At 35.1% G+C, this 23,734-nt stretch overlaps 3 protein-coding genes and 1 long non-coding RNA gene across 6 annotated transcripts in view; 1 reads left to right on the forward strand and 3 right to left on the reverse strand.

Annotated features, from left to right (window-relative positions):
- Positions 1–659: 659 nt before the first annotated feature.
- LOC107556105 (succinate-semialdehyde dehydrogenase, mitochondrial-like) lies at positions 660–7,732 on the reverse strand. Of its 2 annotated transcripts, XM_016239134.1 has the most exons (13): positions 7,529–7,732; positions 7,298–7,453; positions 7,091–7,214; positions 5,237–5,479; positions 4,241–4,324; positions 3,973–4,143; positions 3,744–3,860; positions 3,278–3,421; positions 3,054–3,197; positions 2,034–2,192; positions 1,729–1,892; positions 1,339–1,397; positions 660–1,007 (listed from the first exon to the last, which is right to left on the reverse strand). In XM_016239134.1, exons 2-13 carry the CDS (start codon positions 7,303–7,305, stop codon positions 796–798), a joined length of 1,629 nt encoding a protein of 542 aa, XP_016094620.1. In that variant the 5' UTR covers positions 7,306–7,453; positions 7,529–7,732; the 3' UTR covers positions 660–795. The 2 variants fall into 2 exon arrangements, with proteins under 2 accessions (XP_016094620.1, XP_016094621.1); XM_016239135.1 differs by lacking the exons at positions 7,091–7,214; positions 7,298–7,453; positions 7,529–7,732 and adding an exon at positions 5,888–6,059.
- Positions 7,733–7,838: 106 nt separating this feature from the next.
- Positions 7,839–8,742, reverse strand: LOC107556106 (uncharacterized). Its single transcript, XR_001605248.1, has 5 exons — positions 8,642–8,742; positions 8,338–8,484; positions 8,181–8,260; positions 8,039–8,109; positions 7,839–7,959 (listed from the first exon to the last, which is right to left on the reverse strand). It is a non-coding gene; the product is annotated as an uncharacterized lncRNA (long non-coding RNA).
- Positions 8,743–8,903: 161 nt separating this feature from the next.
- Positions 8,904–14,529, reverse strand: LOC107556107 (GA-binding protein subunit beta-2-like). Of its 2 annotated transcripts, none has more exons than XM_016239138.1 (8): positions 14,358–14,529; positions 13,461–13,568; positions 13,207–13,374; positions 12,916–13,110; positions 12,620–12,770; positions 11,454–11,618; positions 11,260–11,378; positions 8,904–11,173 (listed from the first exon to the last, which is right to left on the reverse strand). In XM_016239138.1, exons 2-8 carry the CDS (start codon positions 13,566–13,568, stop codon positions 10,814–10,816), a joined length of 1,266 nt encoding a protein of 421 aa, XP_016094624.1. In that variant the 5' UTR covers positions 14,358–14,529; the 3' UTR covers positions 8,904–10,813. The 2 variants fall into 2 exon arrangements, with proteins under 2 accessions (XP_016094624.1, XP_016094623.1); XM_016239137.1 differs by having other exon boundaries at positions 11,454–11,621.
- A 1,535-nt stretch (positions 14,530–16,064) lies between these two features.
- Positions 16,065–23,734, forward strand: part of LOC107556109 (CDC42 small effector protein 1-like) — an 18,878-nt gene continuing 11,208 nt past the window's right edge. The window contains exons 1-3 of the mRNA XM_016239143.1: positions 16,065–16,221; positions 18,608–18,939; positions 22,654–22,758. Coding sequence (XP_016094629.1) covers positions 18,886–18,939; positions 22,654–22,758 — 159 coding nt within the window. The 5' untranslated portion in view covers positions 16,065–16,221; positions 18,608–18,885. The remainder of the gene's footprint in view (positions 16,222–18,607; positions 18,940–22,653; positions 22,759–23,734) is intronic.

Here is a 23,734-nt window from a genome sequence, read left to right on the forward strand (position 1 = left end):
TTTTTTTTAAAAATACACTTGCAATTACAACATTTGGCCACAAAGACAAATTTGTTAACTTGCTTGATTAATCTCTATGCTTTAACACTTCAAAATAGAATTATCTATCCAGAAGCATGAGCACCTAAAAACATCCCATCACAGTCAATAGTTCATTTTTAATAGTCTCATTCATTACAAAAATAGAACCCTTAGTAAGTTAAACGGGGGTTTTTTTGTTTGGTTTTTCCCCTTTTAAAGAAAGACTGTGCTTTGATTTCTCACCGGATCCACCCCTAGGCCTATATTTGAACATACTGCACTTAATTGTAAATTGGGTTTTCTTTTTCTCTGCCTAAATGAATTTACACTGCAAAAAGTTACACAGCAAAAAAGGGAAGAAAAAAAACTTAAGTATTTTTGTCTTCTTTTCAATCTAAAACTAAATGTAGTAAGAAAAATAAAATATATTCACTGAAAAATCTCATCTTACCCAGTTACACAAAAGTAACTGTATCTTGCTTCAAGGATGTTTAGATATTTTTACATCATACAAATAAGCTCCCCCCCGCCAATCTTATTTCAGAGCAACTATGTTACATCAATCAGTTATGATGGACGGAATCACAAAAAGGACAATTTGTACCCATTTTTACAGCAAATATCTAAATTATCCTGACAGTGAAATGTCTCTGTATAGTCATTATTCAGTTACATCTGATTAAAAGAGAGAATGTATCATGTGTTTTGTGGATTAATGTTTGTATGATGGTCTTGCTTGAATAATGACATACTGCCTGCCAGTAACCATTGTCTTTAAAGGGAGAGTCCCCCCAAACACATGTACTTTATTTCTAGATACTCATCAATGCCATATTTGGATCCTTCTCTGCCCAGTCCAGACTGTTTGATTCCACCAAAAGAGGCTTCTGTGGTGGAGATCAGACCTTCGTTGACCCCAACCATGCCCACCTCCATCTGCTCAGCCACCCGCCAGATCTGACTGATGTCTCTGGAGTAAAAGTAACCTGATAAAAGAAAACAGTTTTGAATGTAATTCCGTAGAAAGAGCCAAGTGATAAAAGGTATGTAGCTGCTGTTTGCTTTACTTGACCATTCAGACACAAAAGGGTACAGTGGAGCTAAAGGAAAATATGATTTTTCTGGTCCCAAAAAAAAAAAAAAAGTATATATTCTCTGCCGACCAGAAGTTTAAAATAAATTTTATAATACATTTTTTGTTTTTTTGAAAGAAGTCTCTTATGCTTACAAAGGCTGCACTTATTTGAATAAAAATACAGTAAAAACGATAACAATGTGAAATATTAACATGCAATTAATTTGCACAGAAGGACAAACCTGCTAAACCAACAGGAGAAGCATTGGCAATGGCAAGTGCCTCCTGCTCTGTGTTGAACCTGGTGAAGAAAAAAAAAGTCAGCAGCAGACACAACCAGACATCATCAGACAAATCATTCACGCTGAAACATGTAGCCCATTGATACCCATTTACAAAAAAAGTGTTATAAAAATGAAAAATTAAATAATTACAAATCTTACATTTTTTTAATAATCAAATGAAACCTAAATATTTTTTAGAAGCAATTGAAACTAAACTTAAAATTGTTATGCTGATAATACAGTATATTATGAAATCTGTAGAGAAATATGTAATATAAAATGTGTTTTAAATTATAAAATTTGAAGTTAACATGAAGTCATGTAATACAATAAACAGTAAATACTCACTTAACAACAGGAATAAGGGGTCCAAAGGTCTCCTCTCGCATGCAGAGCATGTCAGTGTTGACACTGGACAGCAGGGTGGGCTGCATGAAGGAGCCCTCCAGTCTCTTCCCACCTCGAACTATGACTGCTCCCTGTGCCACAGCATCTACAATCTGGTTCTCCACCTGAAAGAAACAACAGCTGATCAACACCATTAAACCCATCATCTTAACCACATGATCTGTACGTGTGCTTGTTGACAGTGACATTAGTGTTTGTATCCAACAGAATCATCAGTTACTGTATTTGCTATTGGCATGAGGCACCTTCTCTGCAGCGCGGGTGTTGATGAGCGGCCCTTGTGTGGTGGTGGGCTCTGAGCCGTGGCCAACCTTCAGTTCGGCATCCATAGCCTTCGCCAGCTTCTCCATGAAAGCATCATGGATCCCACTCTGCACCAAAAAGCGGTTGGAGCACACGCAGGTCTACAGCAGAGAGACACATTACAGGTGAGACATGGAAAACAGCTGTTTACGGTTACAAAAATGTCAAGTACACCATAGTATTTACATGGTACTCAAAGGTACTTCAAAGAATGCCATGGTTCTGAAACCTTATGAGTACCTAAAGTTCACTACTTCACTCATTATTTATGAAAAACATGTACTTTTCTTCCTTTGTGCAAAGTGTCAATGTACAGGTCAAATTTCTCCCCAAAATAAACTAAAAAATAATAATAAAATATAATAAATAATAAAAATAAGCAGCAATATTTTGCATAAAATAAATTAATTTAATGGGATAGTTCATCCAAAAATGAAAATTCTGTCATTGATTACTCACCCTCATGTCGTTCCAAACCCATAAGACCTTTGTTCATCTTTGGAACAAATTAAGATATTTTTGATGAAATCCGAGAGCTTTTTGACCCTGCATAGACAGCAACGCAACTGAAAAGTTTTATGGCCCAGAAAGGTAGTAAGGACATCGACAAAATAGTCCATGTGACATCAGTGGTTCAACCGTAATGTTATGAAGCTACAAGAATACTTTTTGTGCGCAAAGAAAACAAAAATAACGACTTTGGAAACAAGGTTGTTCTACGTCAGAATGCCAGCTCCTGCATCAGCAGCATCGTCACACACATGCATCATGGTACTCTCGTGAATGGCGTTGCTGTCTATGCGGGGTCAGAAAGCTTTCGGATTTCATCAAAAATGTCATAATTTGTGTTCCAAAGATGAACGAAGGACTTACGGGTTTGGAACGACATGAAGGTGAGTAATTAATGACAGAATTTTCATTTTTTTGGTTGAACTATCCCTTTAAGAGTGAAATATACTCACCTGGCCTGAGTTCCTGAATTTGGAAGCCATCGCTCCTGCAACTGCTTTATCTACATCAGCACTATCAAATACAATAAAGGGGGCATGTCCTCCCAACTCCATAGAGACCCTTTTGACAGTTCCTGCAGCATGTCTTAGTAGTACCTGCAAAAGCATTTACTTGAGCGATTATAAAATTATGTTGAACATTAAATATTGACTGCGCAAATAAATTAGATCTTTACCTTGCCAGTGGCTGTGGAGCCAGTAAATGAGATTTTGGCCACGAGAGGGTCTGTGCAGAACAGCTCCCCAACAGCAGGGGTCTTTTCTCTTGAGCAGGGCACCACATTAAACACCCCAGGAGGAATGCCGGCCTGAACCGACAGCTAGATAGGAATACAATGCATTATGCACTCTTTCATACACATTACTGTTCAAAAGAAATGAGAATTTGGTTCTCATTATTATCAATGTTGAAAACAGTTGTGCTTTGTGGAATACAAAATAAAAAACAGCATTTGTTACAATGTAATTTACAAAGTATTTGTCACTTTAGAACAATTTAATGCATCCTTGAATAAAATAATTAATTTCTTTCAAAAAGGTTTTTCAAAAATTACAATCTTACAGACCCCAAACTAGTTCATCTATAAAGTTTGCAGACTGGTAAATGTCAAGTTAAGCAGGCTTTCATGGAAACAGACAGACCTCAGCAAGTGCCAGAGCAGAGAGAGGCGTGTCCTCAGCCGGCTTCACCACCACAGTGCAGCCCACCGCAAGCGCTGCGCCCACTTTCCTGGTGATCATGGCACTGGGGAAATTCCACTGTGAAAAGGGAAAATTTTAAATCTCAACTGGGAGCTGACAGTTTTAGTTTAGCTCATTAAACCTACAGCCTGATGGTGTTATGTTATCAGAATGAAGGAGGAAGTCTCACAGGTGTAATGATGGAAGCCACTCCCACCGGCTGCTTGAGTAACAGGATCTTGCGGTCCTTGGCTGGAGGTGCGACAATATCTCCATATACACGTCTGGCCTCTTCAGAAAACCACTCCAGAAAGGAGGCAGAATATGTAATCTCACCAACAGACTCCTTCATGGGCTTCCCCTGTACACACATTTGAGTTATAACCAATTCTAATATCGGAATCCTTGTAAATAGTATCGTTAGATGTACCCTGTATGTAATGGGTCAGAATACCTACAGACTCGGCTGTGATCAACTTGGCAAGATCTTCCTTGTGCTCATTGATCAGATTAAACCATTTCCGCAGCAAAATGCTTCTTTCCTGCAAAGAGCATGTATCAATATGTATATCAGAACTTCTGAGCATGATTAAATACTTTATGATTTAAATAAATCTTTTTTTTTTTCATTAAATTATCATTTTTATTTCATTTTATTAATATTGTGAAATATTACTACAATTTCTAATATGCCGACTTTTTTGCCCAAGAAACGTTTCTTCTTATTATTAAAGTGGTTTTTTTTTTGCTCAAGAAACATTTCTTATTATTATTATTATTATCAATGTTGAAAACAGTTGTACCACTTTTTATTTCAGTAGAATCTTTAGGATTCTTTGATGAATAGAAAGTAAAAAAAAAAAAACAGCATTTATTTAAAATAGGTTTTTTTTTTGTAACAATGTAAAAGTGTTTGTCATTTTTGATTCATTTAATGCATCCTTGTTGAATATAAGTATTAATCTGACCAAACCATTTCGGGAATTTTTTTTTTAATAAAAAGGTTCTTACCTGCAAAGAGCAAGCATCAGTATGTACATCAGAACTTCTGAACATAAATAAATACTTTATCATTTTTGTATTTGCTTATAACTGTATTTATTTCAATTAACTTCTTTTTAATACATATTTTTAATTTAATTGATTTAAATCTTAATTTTAAATGTTTATTTTTTCACATTATAATAATGAGAATTGTGAGGGAAAATTGTCATGAAAATAATCACAATTGTCACAAATTGCAAAACACAGCTCTAAGTAAATGGTCTTTTCCCCCCCAAGTACCTTTGAGTACCATGCACTGTAAATACCAAGGTATTACCATGCGATTTCATAGTAAATACGGTATTTTGTAATTATGTTTAACTTCGTGCGTTCCTGTAAAGAAGTAAGGCCTAATATTGAAGAGTTATGAATGACAGTCATGCTCATTAAAAACATTTCCCACAAATCACCTTGGCTGTCTGACTCTTCCACAGGTGAAACGCTTTGTACGCAGCATTGACAGCGTCTTGAGCTTCCTTTGTACCGCAGTCGGACACCTTCGCGATCTCTTCTCCCGTGGCTGGATCTAACACGGGGAATGTGGATGCAGCGGAGACCCAGCGCCCTTCTATGAAGGCTTCAGTCCGCAGGAGCTGCGCTGACACGTCGAGGCTGTAAGGCCGCTGCAGCATGCTGGGTAAGCCAGAGAACACCTGCCGGAGAATACACCGACCTCTTGAGAGATATAAACTGCCCATGATAAGAACTGACAGGTCTAATAGAAACCTTTATATTGGTATATGTTCGTCAGCAGGTTGAGGCGTGCAGGAGTCTAGCTCATTCCAGTCCAGAAAAGAGGGCGGTTGCTTTAAACACGTGATTTCATGCACTTTAACAATTTTATCCTTATTTACATTATACTATCGACTGTTACACATACACACACACACACACACACACACACACACACACACACACACACATATATATATATATATATATATATAAATTTGTATCTTAATTAATTTCCACGGTCACTCCAAAAATGGTAAAGAGGGATTAAAATAAGTAATGATTGTCCAGTGGATTGCGTGTTGCGAATCTCTTTGCATTTCACTCACTGCAAAACGGAAGTACAATCCGACTTCTCGAGACGGTAGTGATGGTCAAAGACTGATGGAAGCGACGTCCGATTCATGAATGAATCATTTTTGAGTCGGATCTTTTCAAACCATAAACGATTCGCTCACGAATCAGTCCGGAGTGAAACGAGAACCATGTATTACATGTCCGATTCATAATGAGCCATGAACCGAACTGTTCAAAGGAACCGATTCGCGTAAATAAATCATAATGAATCACATAAAGTTTTTTTTTTTTATCACAATAGTGGGTTGTTACAATCACCAAATGCACAACTGCGACCTCTGTGACAACTTTACATAAGCGACTGTGCAGGATACGTTTAATTATTCTAAAATCTACAAATATATTCTTAACATATTTATTTCAAGTTCTTTTACATATAATCCTATTACTTGTTTCACTTCTGTTTCAGTTTTTATAACCATTTCTTACTATGTGTAAGTTGTTGTTTTTTTAGCATGTAAGTTTGGCAGTGTTATTTTTTAGGATTACTGATAAACTACTGTCATTTGATTTGTATTATTTGTATTTGTTATTTTAATTTTAGTTAAATTATGTCTGAATTTATTATGTCTGTTTAGGTATTTTATTAAGTTTTAGTTTTATTTAATTTGAGTTATTTTAATACTTCAACAAACTAAATAATATATATATTTAAATTATAAATGTGTATGTACAGTATATATATATATATATATATGCGCATGTGTGCATGGTTGTACATACACATATATGTAGTTGTTTTTTTTGGTGTTTGGCTTAGTGTTATGTTAGAATCATTATTATACGCTTATACCTTTTGTTCTTTAATATTTTGAATTGTTTTTAGCTTTATTTTTTGTTTTTCATTTAAATGTTAAGTTTTGAAATTTTGTTGTATGCATTAGTTCTCATTCGGTGAGAAATCAAATATTTCTAACCTAGGTATGGATATTTTCTTGAGCTCTTCTTTGTTCTTGTGTTCCTTTAAACAACAACATCAACTAGCATCATCGTTCCAGATCTTGATGTACATGTTACAAGCACTCATTACATTAGTACACTAAATTGTCTCAGCAAACAAGTGAACAAATCAACAGCAACTGGTGATAAATACAAACAAATATATGCATTTATATAAAACAAACTACATAATGACATTAGAAATTGTGTGAAAAACATATATATTCATTTGAAACCTTAGAGTACAGCACTAGAAGTCCCTCGAGCGAAAAACGATGCTCCTTTATCATGGACTTTAAAATGAAATATTTTTCGTTGGTTGTAGATGGTCTCTTCTCCCTGTCGCCACCAAACCTCCATCTAAAAAGAAAAAACAGCAAAAAGTCAGCACACTTCAGAGCCATTTATTACAGTAAACAGTAAACTTTAACATGAAATTGCACCTGTCCATGTATGTCCCTGCAGTAGCCCGTTGGTAACCCCTCTACATGTAATGCCAAGTTACACTGATGAACTAGTCCCCTCCGGAGCAGGTTTGATCCCTCTTCATCATCATCTGCATCCTCCTCCTCACATCTCACCAGAATAACCACATTTCCCTGGATATCATTAAACGTTTATAGTTAATGCATCTGACATTATTTTAGGCACTGATGCAAAAAACGCTGACTCACCTGTAACTCAGAGCACACAGTGGCTTGGCAGTAGAGGGTAAAGTCTAGTATCGCTCCAACACTAACACCTAAACTCAGGAGCACACTGAGATCATCTATGAGTAACACTGGAGGACCCCATGATTCACCAGCATCACCATCTCCACTCTGACACACAGAACGTTACACAAATCTGAACAGACCTTCCAGTCCAGCACCTGGGGTCCTAGAAAAAAAAAGGAAGGCAAAATCTTATATAACACTATAGGAAGAAAGAATTGAGATCAAATGTATTTAAACTAGATTTTAATAACATACTATACATGCCTGAGATAACTCAAGGGTTGTGTCTCCTGACTGGTGTCCTCCTGTAATATAACTCCGATAGAATTCTTCAGTCCTTCAAGAAACACTAGCTGGCCCTTCTCTCTTGCCTGGGCCAGACTCACTCCCTGCCCAGAAACATTATGATCAAGACCTGTAAATGTCATCAACAACACGTCTAAACAGAGTAAGTTGATGTAACCTTACCAGCCTCTGACTGACAGCACTGTAGTGACTGAAGGACTGCACAAGACCCAGAAAACACACCTTACAGCCAGCTGGAAACATACACGTTTAAAATGAATTGAAATAAATACATTTTCCTCACTATAAACAATAGGTCACTTACCACGTAAATAGAAAGACAGATGGTGATGAATGAGAAATGATGCATCAGCTCGTCTGTCTTGACACCAGGATAAAGTCACTCTATAAGTACAGAGAACATCGGTTAGAGTCAGTGGCATTGTGTAAGTTACTTCAAGCCTGTAATGAGATGTAATTACCGATTTGAAACTGTCTGGAGTGGAATTGAGAATACTGTTCAATTCTGGAAACATGTTTGTGAGATAGAGACGAACTTGACAACAGCTGAGAAGGATATGATGGTGCTGTCTCCTCTCTACTACTCCAGATCTTCAGTATTTCTCATGCTGGCAGGAAAAACACAATTGTAAATAAAAGCAAAGCATGTACTTTTAAAGTGCATCCATTCCTGTGTGTATGTAGCGCAGTTAGCATGCTAAATTAATAGTAGCGTTGCGTAAGTATTCAAAGTATCGAAAATTAAATAAAATAATAATAACATACCTGCACCGTCTGCAATTACATAGTTTTCTTTTAAAATGTCAAATTAATATGAAGAAATATCTCACGTTTGCCTGTTACGCTAGTCAACGTGAGTACGGAAGCCGCATGAAGGCAATCTTTCCGAAAACGCGTTTTGGTCACTCGTGAGGAAATATGAATGAATTTATTATAAAAAAACAATTTTAAATCAGTGAAAGATTTTTTTCCCTTTAAAAAAACTAGTAGATATACCAAACCTTAAAAATATTTATTTTGACCAGAGATAAAAATGTAGCTGCAAGTGCACTAAAGCCCAGATAGTGTTTCATTACAAAAATATATGTGTAAAAAATATGCAAACAAGAAAACTCAGGAACAAACTTGTTCTTTGTTATGCATCATGTACTTGGGTCTACTTTTAGTTAGAACTCTAAGCATTTGCTTCCAACACACTGAAATACAAGTAATTATGCCCTTCAAACTTTACATCAAAATAAAAGTGTAAACATAACTTGCTTTAGGCCTAATTTCAACAGATTATCAATGTTTTTGCCTATAAAGCACTGTTGATGACATCCTATACAACAGAAATCCTAAATGCATAATAAGCAAGAAAAATATAAGGGAAAAACATTGTCTTAACCAAATGAATCCCCCATTATTCAATAAATAGTATAATCATGTCCTCCAAAATCATAATATTCATGGTTTTCGATAGAAGAAAACTGTAAATTTGCATATGTACTGAGCAAAAATCAGTTTTGCACAATAATGGTAATGCAAGCCCTTGAAATTCAATTCATGAAATGTTAATCATCAGCTGTGTACCTGGAAAACATGTCAAAGATAATGCAAAACAATTTTTATATGAGAAGAAAATCTATAGAACATTTGAACAAAATTGCATTCACATTTTAAAACTTGACATACAGAACGTGAGCGCAACCGATGATATAACTTCACTTAAACACTGACGGTAAAAGCTGCTAACATCTATAAAGAAAGCAGCTGAGAAAATTTACAGGGAAAGTCAAAACAGGCACATGAAATGCAAGCAAAGACATGTTGCATATTTTTTAGAGCATGAAACACTGAAATGCAAATCGTGATTTAGTGTCTTAACAGAACAAAGGAAATTATGTAAGATTAAAAAAAAAAAAAAAGTGAAACATCCAATGAAATCTGAAAGGAGTAAATTATCTTTATAAACAGCAAAAAATATTACAATACATGAGTCTGTTTACTAAGTAAATACAAAGCTACTGATTATCACACCACCCAATGCCGTCTGCATCATTAAGACATGCCTCACACTGTAGGAGCAGGTCAATGTTACACAAAGCCATAACATAAGTCATCTTATCTTGAATAATGTCTAGTATTGTTCGTTATATAAACTACTGTTAACCTTCATTCTAAATTTCTTATGTCACTATTTTAGGAATGTTCCAAGTTCAAGTTAAGCTCTACCAACTGCATTTGCACTTGACCTTCTTTTTTTTTTTAAGAAAGAAAAATCGTGGTTATAATAAAGCACAACACTGCACCAGGCAATAAGCATTCCGCTTGTAAACCTAGTAATTTTTGTACAATATTTTCATGGTTCACTGACCTTGAATATAGTTTAAAAAGGCATATTTTGCATCTCAAATCATACATTTCATACCGATTCATTAATGCAGGTCATTTTACAAAAATATCAGCTTCACCTTTATGTTTTTAAAACCTCCAGAACACTGTCCCAGTTTATTTTTTTATCAAAGTGCATTACTATAATAACCACAACTTGCATTTTTTTTAATAAAACTTAAAGAACGAGTCAAAATTGTGTGTACCCAGAACATTCAGTACACTATGGTGTGTACTAACAGTACAGTATGCATTAGAGGTGCATAACAGGGCTTGATTGAAAAGCATTATCTCTAAATCTTCTATAACTTGCACGGCTGTATGTTAAAAAGACACGTCTGGTCTTCCTATTCTGTCAATCTGAGCAACTCAGCATCGTTGTGGCCACCTAAATATAACTCATGCTACATCTTTGTAGAGGTTTGTACAGAAACTGAATGCTATGAGTAAAAAAGGATAAAAACAAAAGGTTATGATTTACAATGAATAAATACAATGTCACACTCCAGGCACACAGACTAGAGTGTATGTAATTCCTGAGTGTTTGAGTCTCTAGGTTCACTGCTACGGCGTGCCCTCTGAGGTAGCTCTAATATCTGCAGCCTCTACTAACGTTACTGTTTCTCCTGCTGTTGAGTCAAGGGGCTCCTCTTTAATAATGATGGCCCCTTCTGGCAACATGACAACTTCCTCTTCGCCAACCACCTCCTCCTCCTCCTCTTCCTCTTCCTGGAGCACCACTTCCTCTTGGGGCTCTGTGCTGGTACCATTGGTCTGCCCGTTGGCAATGGCCTCTAGTTTAAGCCTGTACTGCTCAGCTTCCTGTTCCTTTCTTAGTAACTGCTGTCTGTACTCCTGGGCTTTTCTGTTTGCTTCTTTTAGCTGCTGTTCCAGTAGTTCCCGACTGTCCTTCTCAGTGGGCTCCTATAGAAAACACTGAATAGTTAACTGTCAAATTGATTTTGCATTCCAAAGAGTAAGATTTAAATAGGAATCTCTGCTCGTCAAACCTTATGTTTGACATCTGTGTGGTTGACGGTTGATTCAAATTTCCGCTTCCGTGTTGGGACTGGTTTGGTGACCTCTGTTATGATTTCTTCTGCAATCTGACCCGCTGGCACTGCAACCACTAAATATATACAGGCATGTTACAATATAAATACTGCATCAAAGTCTGTAAACTATAAATTAGCAATCTACTCACTTTGCTGCCCCTGCATTGTGACAAAGAATTTCTGTCCCAAGTTGCCAGTCTGCAGGTTTCCCTGTTGGTCGGTTACTATGGTGATGACTCTCTGGCCATCCTCCCCTACAAGATGCTGGATGGCAGAATCTACCGAATCAGCAGTAATCACACTCTCTGCAGCTCCTGCTGGGATATAGCAGCAGTTTGTTTGCAAAGGAGAAATACACAAATATAATAACATTCTCTATGTGCATCCTATTCAAATAAAAGTTAAATAAAACTGGTCAATTAAATACTGCTGCAAAACATCAATGTCAAAATGAACATTCAACAAGCATGAAATGCAAGAAAAATTGGCTCTAGTGAGTAAATAAAATAACAGTTGGCTGGTAATTTTGTTATGAATTGAGATAAAATTGGTTTAAATTAATCAAATTTAAAGCTCAATTTAAATCAAAGTCACACAAACCTGCTAAAGAAACGTTGCAACTCATGCATTTTCTAAGTTGTACCCAAAGGAAAAATAAATCATCATAGGTATACAAAGTATGCCTAAAGTTTTTTTTTCTTTTTCAAACATGAGGCAATACATACAGTACTGTTCCAAAGTGTGAGGTTGGTTTTTAATGTTGTTGAAAGAAGTCTCTTATGTTCACCTAAGATACACCAATTTGATTAAAAAAAACAGTAAAAAAAGTATTATTGTGAAATATTATTACAATTAAAATAGCTTTTCTAGTTTTACATATTTTATAATTTTATATTTATATATTTAAATGTTAATTTATTCCGGTGATGGCAAAGCTGAATTGAAAAGTCTTTTAGTCATATGATCCTTCAGAAATTTTTCTAGTATGCTGATCTGGTGCTCAAGAAATATTTGTTTTTATCAGGGTTGAAAACAGTTGTGCTGCTTAATATTTTTATGTGACAGGTGATCATTTGTAAGGATTCTTTTATTTAAAAAAATGTAGTGTATGTGGGAAAATTCCTTACATTAAGCCAACAAACTGAATATACTAGGGGGAAAAAATACGATTCATAAGGAGAGAACAGGTTGGCATAGTCATTGTCATAGGGACACATTTTTTTTTTAATAAAAATTATGAAAAACACAATTTCAATAATTTTGTCATTCACCCACTATGGACAAGCATGGAATCAAAATGTAACGAAACTCATACCTGTGTTAGCCTTAGCATTACTGAGAACAATATCAGAGAGATTGACGACTCCAGAGGAGGAGATGATGAACTGAGGGCTGGCTGTGGCGGGTGATGTGCTGCTTAGGATAGTCCTCTCTGGATTCATGTTCACTTGGTTCTGCATTCCCTCCTAGAATAAAAAACAAACCATCAAGTTGTAAGACTGCAGCCTGATTTTGCCTATCAACTTTAAATACACAACAGCTGGTGCATTTTACATTGTGCTTTGATATTTGATGATCAACACATCATTACAAATGCAGTCTCGTTTGTACCTGTAACAACAGCATCAGCTCAGTGTTTCCTCGGTCCACCGCAATGTTAAAAGGCGTCTTGTCAAACTTGCTGAGGGCATGAGTATCAGCTCCATATTTGATCAACAGTTCCACGACTCCTCTGTGCCCATGTTCTGTAGCCCAGTGCAGGGCGGTCATTTTCAGCATGTCTTTGGCATTGATGTCTGCTCCACTCTGTCCCACATATAACAGATATAATAACTCAACAAAAAGTCAGAATGACTAAATATAAAAAAAATCCAATACTATTCTGCATTCATCTGTTCTTACCTTGACCAATAGCTCAACGATGCTTGAGTGGCCCTCTGTAGCAGCCATGTGGAGGGGGGTCCGATCGACTTTAGTGCGGGCATCTCTACTCACGCCGGCACGGAGAAGCACCTCAGCAGTGGAGTAGTGCCCGTATTGCGCTGCTAAATGAAGCGGCGAGGTTCCCAGCTAAAACATATTACCATATTCATGTTATATTAAAATTCTGATTATAAATTGCAGACAATAAGCAACGAACAGCAAATATGACTCACCCAGTCTGTAGTAAAAGGAGCTCCATTGGCCATAAGTGACCTCACTTCATCATCCTGTCCTTTGCGTGCTGCCTCCAACAAACGCTTACCCAAATCCACAAGCGACATCTAATCATGCAAATAAGGTTTGAAGCATCAGAATATAGTGAATATTGATGCTGAAATTTCTTGACAGCCACCTGTTTACATTCATGGGGTGTTTAATAACCAGGTGCAGTGTTTCAAAGAAAATGCCCAAAAGATGTAAAGCAGGAAATGGTTTCCATATATACACTGTATGCTGAATGACACTGTGGTTATATTAGTCATAAGACTGTATTCCACAAGGATCGAGTGTTTTTAAGTGCCAGGAAGCGGATGTGTACATTAATGTTAGACAGAATTCATTATCAGTGACAGGACAGGAAATAGTCATCATTTTATAGTAAGGCAAGTTCCGGGGGGAAGGTTTCATGCTTTTGTTGACAAAATTACTGGACGGACATTTTCATCATTTTTAGTCACGCACAGTCAGGTTTAATGTCAATTATGCAGTGTTATTATTTAAATAAGTTTCATTTCTATATCATAACAATTAGCTAATATCGTTACCTTAGTTATCTTTAACGAGATTTTCGTAATATATATATATACAGTAAACATATATTATTTTTATGAGCACGCTAATAATCTGGCATTAAGAACATGACTAAATTTATCATCTACAAGTTGTGTTTAAGTTTCGCTTAAGTTTTTAAGTTAGATAATAACGTTTCATATTGTGATGTGATTGTCTACAGTTACTATATAGCCAATACCATATAAAATATGTCATTAAAATCTCTTTTAATGACAGTTAATCAAACTCCTGCAGTCAGGTGCTAGTAAACAGAATAAAGCAAAACTTCTGCTGCTCACCTCGCCACAAATGTTTCCCGGAGACTTTGAATGTATTATAACGCGTTAGATACGGTGAAGACCAGACGTATGCTTCGGTTATTTATAGCGATTTAGTGTTCTATCATACTTTTCGATACTTTTTGAAAACAAAAATATTATAGATGGGTTATTTGTTGTCAAAGATGGCGCACGAACGGTACCGGAAGTACAAATATTTGAGTGATTCTTCTTTGGTAGTGTTTAAAAGTTGAGGTGTTTGTAGCGCCCCCTGCTGCATAACCAGTACACGACGAGATACACCAGAAGAGAAATAGAAAGAGAGCTTACTCATTCTTTGCTTTTGAAAATGAAGAGATTTAAGCAAATACATTTCCTCCAACTTATTTTACAATTTAAATCTCTCTCTTCACGATAGGATTGCTGAGATTGCAAAAAAAAAAAAAATGTTCGAGATTAAAATCCGTCATGTGCAATTTTGCATTCGATTGTGATAATGCATTGTGCCACTTTAGAGAAATAGTTATTATTATTTTGCAATTGTAATATTTATATTCCTGGAAAAATAGCTTAAATATATATTTCTAATGAATTTAACATTTTGCGTTAAAATAGATTCTATGCTGTTGTGTTTTCATCAGTAAATGCAATATAATATCTAATAATAATAATAATAATAATAATTTCCAAAATGTGACACACTGCATTATGTTTGATACACAATTTACTGCGAAAGTACACACTGATTTGCTTTTAAATCTTGACCGCTGGAAACCTTTGGAGAGATTTATATGGCGTAAAATAAAAAGTTGGAGACAATTTATTTGCATAAACCTCTCAATTTTCATCAACAAATCTATAACCTGAAAGAATGCATACAACCAAATTTAGACTTCAGTGTTAAACTGGAAGGTATAAATATAAAAGAACAAAAATGTAATAATAATTATCTTAGAACGATTTGCCAAATTTCCGGTGTTCCTTTAGCCATTGGTTTTTGGAGATCACAATTTCAAGCTGTCAACTGGAAAGAAACCTTTAAGATCTCCAGACGTTTTTGTATCACAAATAAAATGAGAGAAGTATCATACAAGATCGTTCATCATATTTATCCTATAAAACAGGTAATTGCAAAGTTTTGTAACGACATTGACTTGAAGTGTGTTTTCTGTAAAGAGGAAAATGAGAGTATTGTTCATTTATTTTATGATTGTATTTATACAAAATTATTTTGGTGTGATTTATTTATTTTTTTGTTAAACAAAGTATTAATATTGAATTGCAACTCAAAGAAAAGGATGTTTTATTTTTTTATGAGTATATGTTGACTTCAAGATTTGGTATATTGTGAATGTACTCATTATATATGGAAAATTCTTTATTCACAAATGTAAATGGGCGGTGAAAAAACCTAATTTGACTCATTTCAGAATAGAAATAGGTCACTACTTGTATACGTTAAAAGAAACAAGAAATAACAAAGCAAAAAAAAAACCTGGAAATTACTTTAAAGCCTTAAATCTATTCTTTGAATAATTTGTACTTGTTTACAGACGTGAGTTTTTTTTAATTGCTTTTCTTATTTTGTTTTTATTTATTTATTTTAAGTATTTGTTTTCATTCAGTTTAAATGTTATTGCCCTTCTATGTTCTTTGTTCTAAAAATTGCAATAAAAAAAAAAGTAAGAGTGCATACGCCATTCATCCAATATTATCCGTAGCCCGTTGGTGGCGCTGATGGTCTCTGGTTTGAACTGTTTTCTCATTAATGGGGAAACTTCAACCACACCTCAGTGATCTAAACAGAGTCATTTCCACCAACAGCTCTCCCGCACAAGAGTTGCTTCACTCCAGCCGCTCACTGGGGCTCTCGTTTGCCTCTAAGGTAACTTTTTTCTTTCTATTTTAATTTATGCTAGAAAATAAAATAACTTTCCAAGTCTCGAGTGGACTTTATCAATTCATTTGAGGCTCTAACATGGCCCGGGATCGATCGAGCCGGTTGTTGTGCCAAACTTTCAGTTATAGTTGAGTCTGAATAGGAACAGCGCCTGTGTGCTTGAGTAATAAAGACGAGAAAGATAAGCGATGGACGCTGATAGTCTACTTAACTTCAGTCGGATGACTCTCTGACAACTTAATCATCGCGCTGCTGCGAGTTAAAACTAGTCGAGGAGAGGGGGAAAAAATCATTTTTAAACTTTTACACACTGTTGTATTGTTTTCCTTAACTTCCTCTGGGCTGTGCTTGCGACTGAGTGGTTTGTTTCACCGTGTTTACTCGTTTACTGAATTGTTTATTTCAGGTGTGGTTTAGTAGCTGTCAGTTTAACGCGTTTGTTACACTGATTTTCCGTGTATTTCACTTAGTTGTATCGGTTTAGCACTATGAAGTGTACTCGGTGTCCAAGAAAGTGCTGTGAACTAGTTAAACTAGTGAACTGCTTTCCTAGACAGCATAAAGAGCCATGTGATTAATGTCTAGTCAGAGAGTTCAGCTCAGTTTAAGATTAGTTGCAAAGATTAGTTTGTGTAATTAGTTTATTTATTTAAAAAAAACTCCCATGGTACTACTTTTTTACAATATACTATCATAATACCATATGCTATTCTTTGAAATGAATTGGGGTGTCATGTTAATATCAACATGGATATTTTAATCATTCAGCACAATTGTATATATCAATATGGTATTACAATATGATAAGGTAAAATCATACCTTCATATAATATCATATCATATCACTGCATGATGGTACTGCTATAGGGCTTTTTCTTTTCTTTTGTTTTTTTTAAGGTGACATATCATGAAAATCTGGCTTTTCCAGGTTTTAAGTGCTATAATCAGGTCCCCAGTGCATCTACCAACTAAGGAAAGGTGAAAAAGATTAACCCAGTAACTTTGTTTTGGTAAGCCTTTTTCTGCAAGCGTCTGAGAAAACGAGCGCATCTGATTTCGCTCCCTTGGTGACGTGGCAAAGGGATCTCATTATAATATTGCCGCCCCTTGATCTGTAAATTTCCACCCATGGCGCTGTCATTTTGATTTCGCAAGCGACAACGGTGTACCAGCTCTAATGCCATGGCGAAAGTTTGAGCAAAACATGCTAACTGTTCTGTCTTTGGCTGCACAGACGAGCACAGAACACTATTTAGAGTCCCAGCCTCAGAGGAGACAAGAGAGCAGTGGATTTATTGATTTATTTACTGTATATTGCTGCTGCCACACAGATTTCCCAGCTGTTAACCTTCATAGACAGACATAACCGACTGTTTTTGTAACTCGTGTGAGTTTTTAACGTAAACTTGTGTGTGAATGAGAACTTAGATTAGTACTCACATGCTGTGACAGCCGCTTTCTGTCCGTGTGCTTCGGATGTGTGCACTCAGAAAACCTTATATCAGAAGTTTAAAATGCATATGTTTTAAAACGCATGATTTCAGCGCGAGAAACATGATCATCAGAAGAACCAAAACGGATGTTTTTAGCAGGTACGAGCTGTAAAGGCACAGCTCTGTTCTGGAAAAGGTGGTGGGAAGCAGCAGCTCATTTGCATTTAAAGAGACAGACCCGAAAAACAGCGTGTTTCTGCTTCCACTCAAAATAGGCATTTTCAAAATGATATAATAAATGATCTGTGGAGTATTTTGAGCTGAAACTTCACAGACACATTCTGGGGACACCAGAGACTTGTATTACATATTGTAAAAAGGGGCATTATATGTCTCCTTTAAGTTAATTGTTGTACTAAATACTGTGGTAAATTAATATGGTTATTGTTCAGTTCCATATTACCCAGATAGCACAGGTACAACTGCAAGATGTCTGTTAAAGATTGCTTCATCTGGAAAGCATCTGTGTACAAACATCTGATAGATGTCTTTAAGATACTTTTACATACATTCTCTTCAAGACATTCTCTAAACGTCTATTTGACATCTGATAGGAAACATCCTATAGACGTATTGCAGATGAGCAAGCACTCTAAAAAAATACGTTTTGCAGATGTAAATGAAGACGTCAAATAGATGTCTCCGTGATGTACGTGTGCTATGAGGGTATATATCACAGTGCCAAAGAAAGAAATTACAAGATTACAAAATGGTAGTCTGTTTCTTTAATTTAAGTTTAGATATGCGTCATTCATAATCGGTTTAATTTACTGTTTTGTATGTAGTATGTTAAATGTATGATATATGGTGTGCTTGTGTGAAGGATTCAGGGCTGCTTCACTGAAATTCATCTTTTTTTTCTTTCTTTCATTAAACAGACTCATCTGTAACAGCTCTGCCTCATATAAACCCCATAGTCCTACAGAATCAACTGGAAATTAGGGCCCCAGAATAACTGAGGGAATAAGGGGTCTTGTATATGTACTTAAAGCAAAGACATCAACAAGGATTCTGTCAGTGATCAGGACAGAGCTTCTTGGACGAGCCACGGCTAATATCGCTGGGTGTTGAGGATTAGATTCTCTCTCTATCTTGTCTCTAAACGGCCTGCAGGGTGGCGAGAGAGAGGGGGGAACCCAACCGGTGCTTGCCGGAGATGAGTGCGTTCTGGCATAAGATCGGCTGCTGCGTGGTAGCCAAACCTCCTCCGGTAAGTGTCTCATTTAGAGATTTATCATAAAGAGATTTATAGTTTTATTTCCCAGGCTTCCACCATAAGCCATTTTAATACAATAAAGCCTAGTTTTCAAGAATCTACATGAATCACAGGTACTGTGATGTCAGGCTCCTTTTGAGAACAACATCTGGACTAATTTTGTCAATTAGGCATTCCCTGTGGCTCATGCGAGTTTTGTGTTCGCTAATCACGCGAAGAATGACTCACGCTGGTCTAGGGCAGAAAAGAAACCTTTCAGCTGATGTGAATGTGACCCAGATAGTCTTGGGAGTTTGTCAGAAGTGTAAATGTGTTTTTGAGAGTGAAGCCAGACGTGAAACACAGATGGACATAGAATTCTCTTTCATTGAACGGGTGAACATGTAGAGGTATGGATCCAAACCACTTTGCATGTGAGGAAGTCTGATAAATGTGCCGTCACATGCGTATTTGACTTTTATCAAGAATATACACCACAGTTCAAAAGCTCAAGGGCAGTAAGATAAAAAAAAAAATGGTACTTTTATTTGGCAAGTATGCATTAAATTGATCAGACAATATGGACATTTGTAATATTGCAAAACATTTCTATTTCAACTAAATGCTGTTCTTTCAACTTTCTTTTCGTTAAAAAATCCAGAAAAAATGGTTTCCACACAAATTAAGCAGCACAACTGTTTCCAACTGTTATTAATAATAAAAAATGTTTCTTGAGCATAAAATCAGCGTTTTAAATTGATTTCTGAAGGATCATGTGACACTGAAGACTGGAGTAATGGTTTTTGAAAATTCAGCTTCACCATCAAAGAAATAAATTTAAAATATATTCAAATGCAAAACAGTTGTTTCAAATTGTAATACAATTTCACAATATTCCTTTTCTTTTACTGTGTTTTTGTTTAAATAATTGCAGCCTTGGTGAGCATAAGAGACTTATTTAGAAAATTGTAAAAAATTTACCGACCCCAGACTTTTGAACAGTGGTGTATCATGTGCTATTCTTTTCTTTTTTTTATGTTCTCCCATAAATGAAAGTTTTGTCATCATTTACTCCCAATCATGTTGTTCCAAACCTGTATGACTGACTTTAAGTGGAACACAATAGAAGTTTAACATGTTGACTCTTCAGCTTCATACTATGAAAATACAGTGACCACCACCATCTGTCAAAAAACATTTTAAAAGTACTGCATATGACTCGCATACCATATATTCCTATACTGTATTACACATACTAGTCTTCTAAAGCCATATGATTGTTTGATATAGGTTGCTTGCTATTCTCTATTGCTATTTTTAGCTCTTAAATCTCATTCATGGTTGTACTTATTCAAAGTGGCACCACAAAATGCGTTGTACCAGCTTTAACCTCAAAAGTTGCTTAATCATGATGTGGCAAGTTTTAAAAGCAGTTTTATGTGATTAATGACTTAAATACCAGTCTGTTCCTCACACAAATCAATTGTATGGCTTTAAAAGACTTATTAAGAATATTGAGCATGAGTCATATGGATCTCTTTATGGTGCTTTTATGGCAGTTTCATTTCAGACATTCTGCTAAACATCTCCTTTTGTATTGCATGAGCAAAAGAAAGTCAGAGTTTGGAAAAAAAGACTAAATGATAGCAAACATGTATTTTGGGATGGACTATCCCTTTAATATTCCTGTAAGTAAAAGAATCTTGTTTATTTTTCTAGAACAGTTTTGCATATTTGACAGATTACTTGGCTTAATTCAGTCTTTGTTAGTTGGTTTGTTTCTATCTGGATTGGGGTTCTGAGGCAATGACGAGTGACCCAGGTTTACCATGGTCTCCTGTAACAATGACAGGGGGTTCTGAAGGGAAGCTGGCTCCTCCGAGCTGGGAGTGCTCATTCTTTTCTCCCTCCTTCCTCTTATTATTTTTAGGTTCTTGTTTGTTCTGTTGTTGGGTGGGGGGTTAGGTTAGACAGCAGTGGGCATCTGTAACGGACCAATGCTACTTCCCAGTGCAAGAGCAATTTTCTTAGACTGATTTAGATAAAATGATTACATTTAAAGTGTATCCTTGCGTCAGAGAAGGTGATAAGGACTAAAGCATGTGCCAAGGGTTTGCTGTGATATGGGCCATTGACTATATAAAGATTATGAAAGTAAACACCTTTCAAGGATGTCTGGAGTTACGTAAGAGATGTTGCATTTAAAAGGCTAGAATTATCTTTCTTTCTTTATCTTTTTTTCTTTCTTTCTTTCTTTCTTTCTTTTTCTTTCTAATATATAATATTCTTTAATGAATAATTAACAGCAATACAATATTCATAAGTCTAATGAACACAGAGGTGAAAGTTTGAATAATAGGTATGTAATTTAACAACAAAAATAAATAATAGAAACAATAAGAAGAACAATGATTTTGTTATTCAATAATTTATTATTATTATTTAGTTGTTGTTGTTGTTGTTATTATTATTTATTATACAGAAACTAAAAATACTTCTAGCATCAAATAGTACCTCAAAGTGCTCATTAAATTTATCGTATTGACTACGATCATATTGATTATTTTAAATAGAAAAATTATTACCACTATTTAGAAATAAATATTGATATAATAATAATAATAATAATGTGTAAAAAAAGCATTATTATTATAATTATTTTTAACATCGTACAGAATAAAAATATATATTTATTAGCCCCGTTTTATTCCAAATCGTATCTCAGTGTTCATTAGATTTGTCGTATGGATGATCATTTACTTGGAATATTTAGAAAGAAAAAAACGAGGTATATAATAGATTAAAAAAGCTTTTTTTTTTCTTCATCATGCATAATCTAAAAATAAATAGTTATAGCCCCATTTTATTCAAAATTGTACCTTAAAGTGTTCATTAGATGTCATATTGATGAATATTTAATTAAAAAGCTTATTGCTATTATTTAGAAAGAAATAACAATCCATGTGATAAGAATATTGACATTAAAAAGTATTATAATTATTATTATGCAAATGTATAAATATGTAATGAATAGTGAGACTCACTTCTGCGAGTTAGGATGGTTCATACAAATTGTAATTGATACCAGAGTTCTCATGCACTGGTTCGGTTTGCATATCCACCTTTACACCAACCAAATGATCTGAACACTGACAGCGAACAAACTCTAGTCTGGTCTGTTTCAAAAACTATAGTGTGAGATTTCAGATAAGTCTAGAAGATGTATTTTATGATTGACAATATAAATCCAGTGCTGTATGTTCTGTAAAATGCACTTTGTTCACTCTGGACGGATAAGTAATGGCATGTATGCCAACACCCCTACTATGGCACATGATCTCATCAAATAATTATTCTGGTTGTTGATCCAAGGTTTTTTTTTTAGATTTACTTATATATATATACTTTAGATTTACAGACTAACTCTACCGCATAGTTATGGGAAACACAGAAAAGAAACTGTAAACTGTAGAACAGTTGGGGATTTTTAGGAACTCAATGAATCCTGCTCATCTTCAGGATGTATCCAGGAATAGATTCCATAGGGAAACATTAGTGTGATATCACCCAGACTCTGGTGTGTTCTTTGTATGGTCACATGACACAGGCTTAGTTGAGCTTGTATTTTCAACACTTTGGGTTTACGTCATGCTGTTTCACCAATTTGCCGATCAAGTGCTTTGTATCTTTATGCTGGACCTTTGTTAATTTAAGCATCTATGTTCACAGAAGAAGAAACGGAGGAGAATTGACCGTAGCATGATTGGAGAGCCCACAAACTTCATTCATCTGACACACATAGGCTCTGGTGAAATGGCAGATGGCATGCAGCCGGTAAGACATGTTTTATTCTGTTGGTACAGTGAGACTCCCATTTTAACGTTATGGCATGGCTATAATTAATTTACAGTGACAGAATGAATGCTTCTACATGGATTCTTTACTGAAATACTGGCTCATACCAGATTGTCGCAGGCAACACATTAAAATCCAAAGAGTGTTGCTGGGATCTTTGTAATCAAAATCCCTGTTGGTGGGTTTTTTTTTTTGGCCCTCTTTCGTTTTTGCCCTCAAATATGAATGTCATGTTTTAATGCTTGACGTGGATGTTGGAGGTTCCCTGATAAATTGGTTAGCCTATGCTGCCAAGTTTTTCAGTTTGTCTTTAGAATAATAAATAATTCAAATAACACAATAATAATGACAATTGGTAGTAGCAGTAATATATATTTTTATGTAAGGACATCATAGATGTCAAGAATTCTAATGAACTTGGGAGTAGTAATATTTATTTATATTGGTAAATATACCAATTACCATTATTATAATTACTATTTTTATGTAAAGACATAAATATCAAGACTATAAATTTAATGAGCTATGCAATACAATATCAATGTTTTTTGTTTGTAAAAAAAAGTAACAAATATTTTAATTTTATAATAATACTGCTGCTACTAAGAATAAAATGTATTATGATTATATAAAGGCATCATAAAGGTCAAGACTTCTAATTAGCTTGGGAGTAATAATATTTATCATTTTATTTTAATTAGTAAAAATATACCAAAAATATTATCATCATTACTGTTATGTAAAGAGTAAAACTATACATTTAATGAGCTAGAGAGCAATACAATTTCAATGTTTTTTTTTGTTTTTTTTGTAAAACAATACATATTTTAATTTTATAATACTGCTACTTATAATAATTATGATTATGTAAAGGCATCTTAAAGGTCAAGAATAAATCTAATGAGATAGGGAGCGATAATATATATATATTTTCTTGTAAATATAATTTATATAT

This window comes from Sinocyclocheilus grahami, unplaced genomic scaffold (assembly GCF_001515645.1).
Source record: "Sinocyclocheilus grahami isolate Dianchi unplaced genomic scaffold, SAMN03320097.WGS_v1.1 scaffold555.1, whole genome shotgun sequence".
Lineage (NCBI taxonomy): Eukaryota > Metazoa > Chordata > Actinopteri > Cypriniformes > Cyprinidae > Sinocyclocheilus > Sinocyclocheilus grahami.

Coding starts and splice junctions, on each gene's coding strand:
- LOC107556107 (XM_016239137.1), bottom strand. CDS start 13,568: ATGTCGCTTGTGGATTTGGGTAAGCGTTTGTTGGAGGCAGCACGCAAA. Junction 13,375..13,460: donor CTCCTTTTACTACAGACTGG/GTGAGTCATATT, acceptor AATATGTTTTAG/CTGGGAACCTCGCCGCTTCA. Junction 11,379..11,453: donor CACAATGCAGGGGCAGCAAA/GTGAGTAGATTG, acceptor GTATATATTTAG/TGGTTGCAGTGCCAGCGGGT.
- LOC107556105 (XM_016239134.1), bottom strand. Junction 4,325..5,236: donor GGAAGAGTCAGACAGCCAAG/GTGATTTGTGGG, acceptor TGCTCTTTGCAG/GAAAGAAGCATTTTGCTGCG. Junction 2,193..3,053: donor AATTCAGGAACTCAGGCCAG/GTGAGTATATTT, acceptor TCTCTGCTGTAG/ACCTGCGTGTGCTCCAACCG.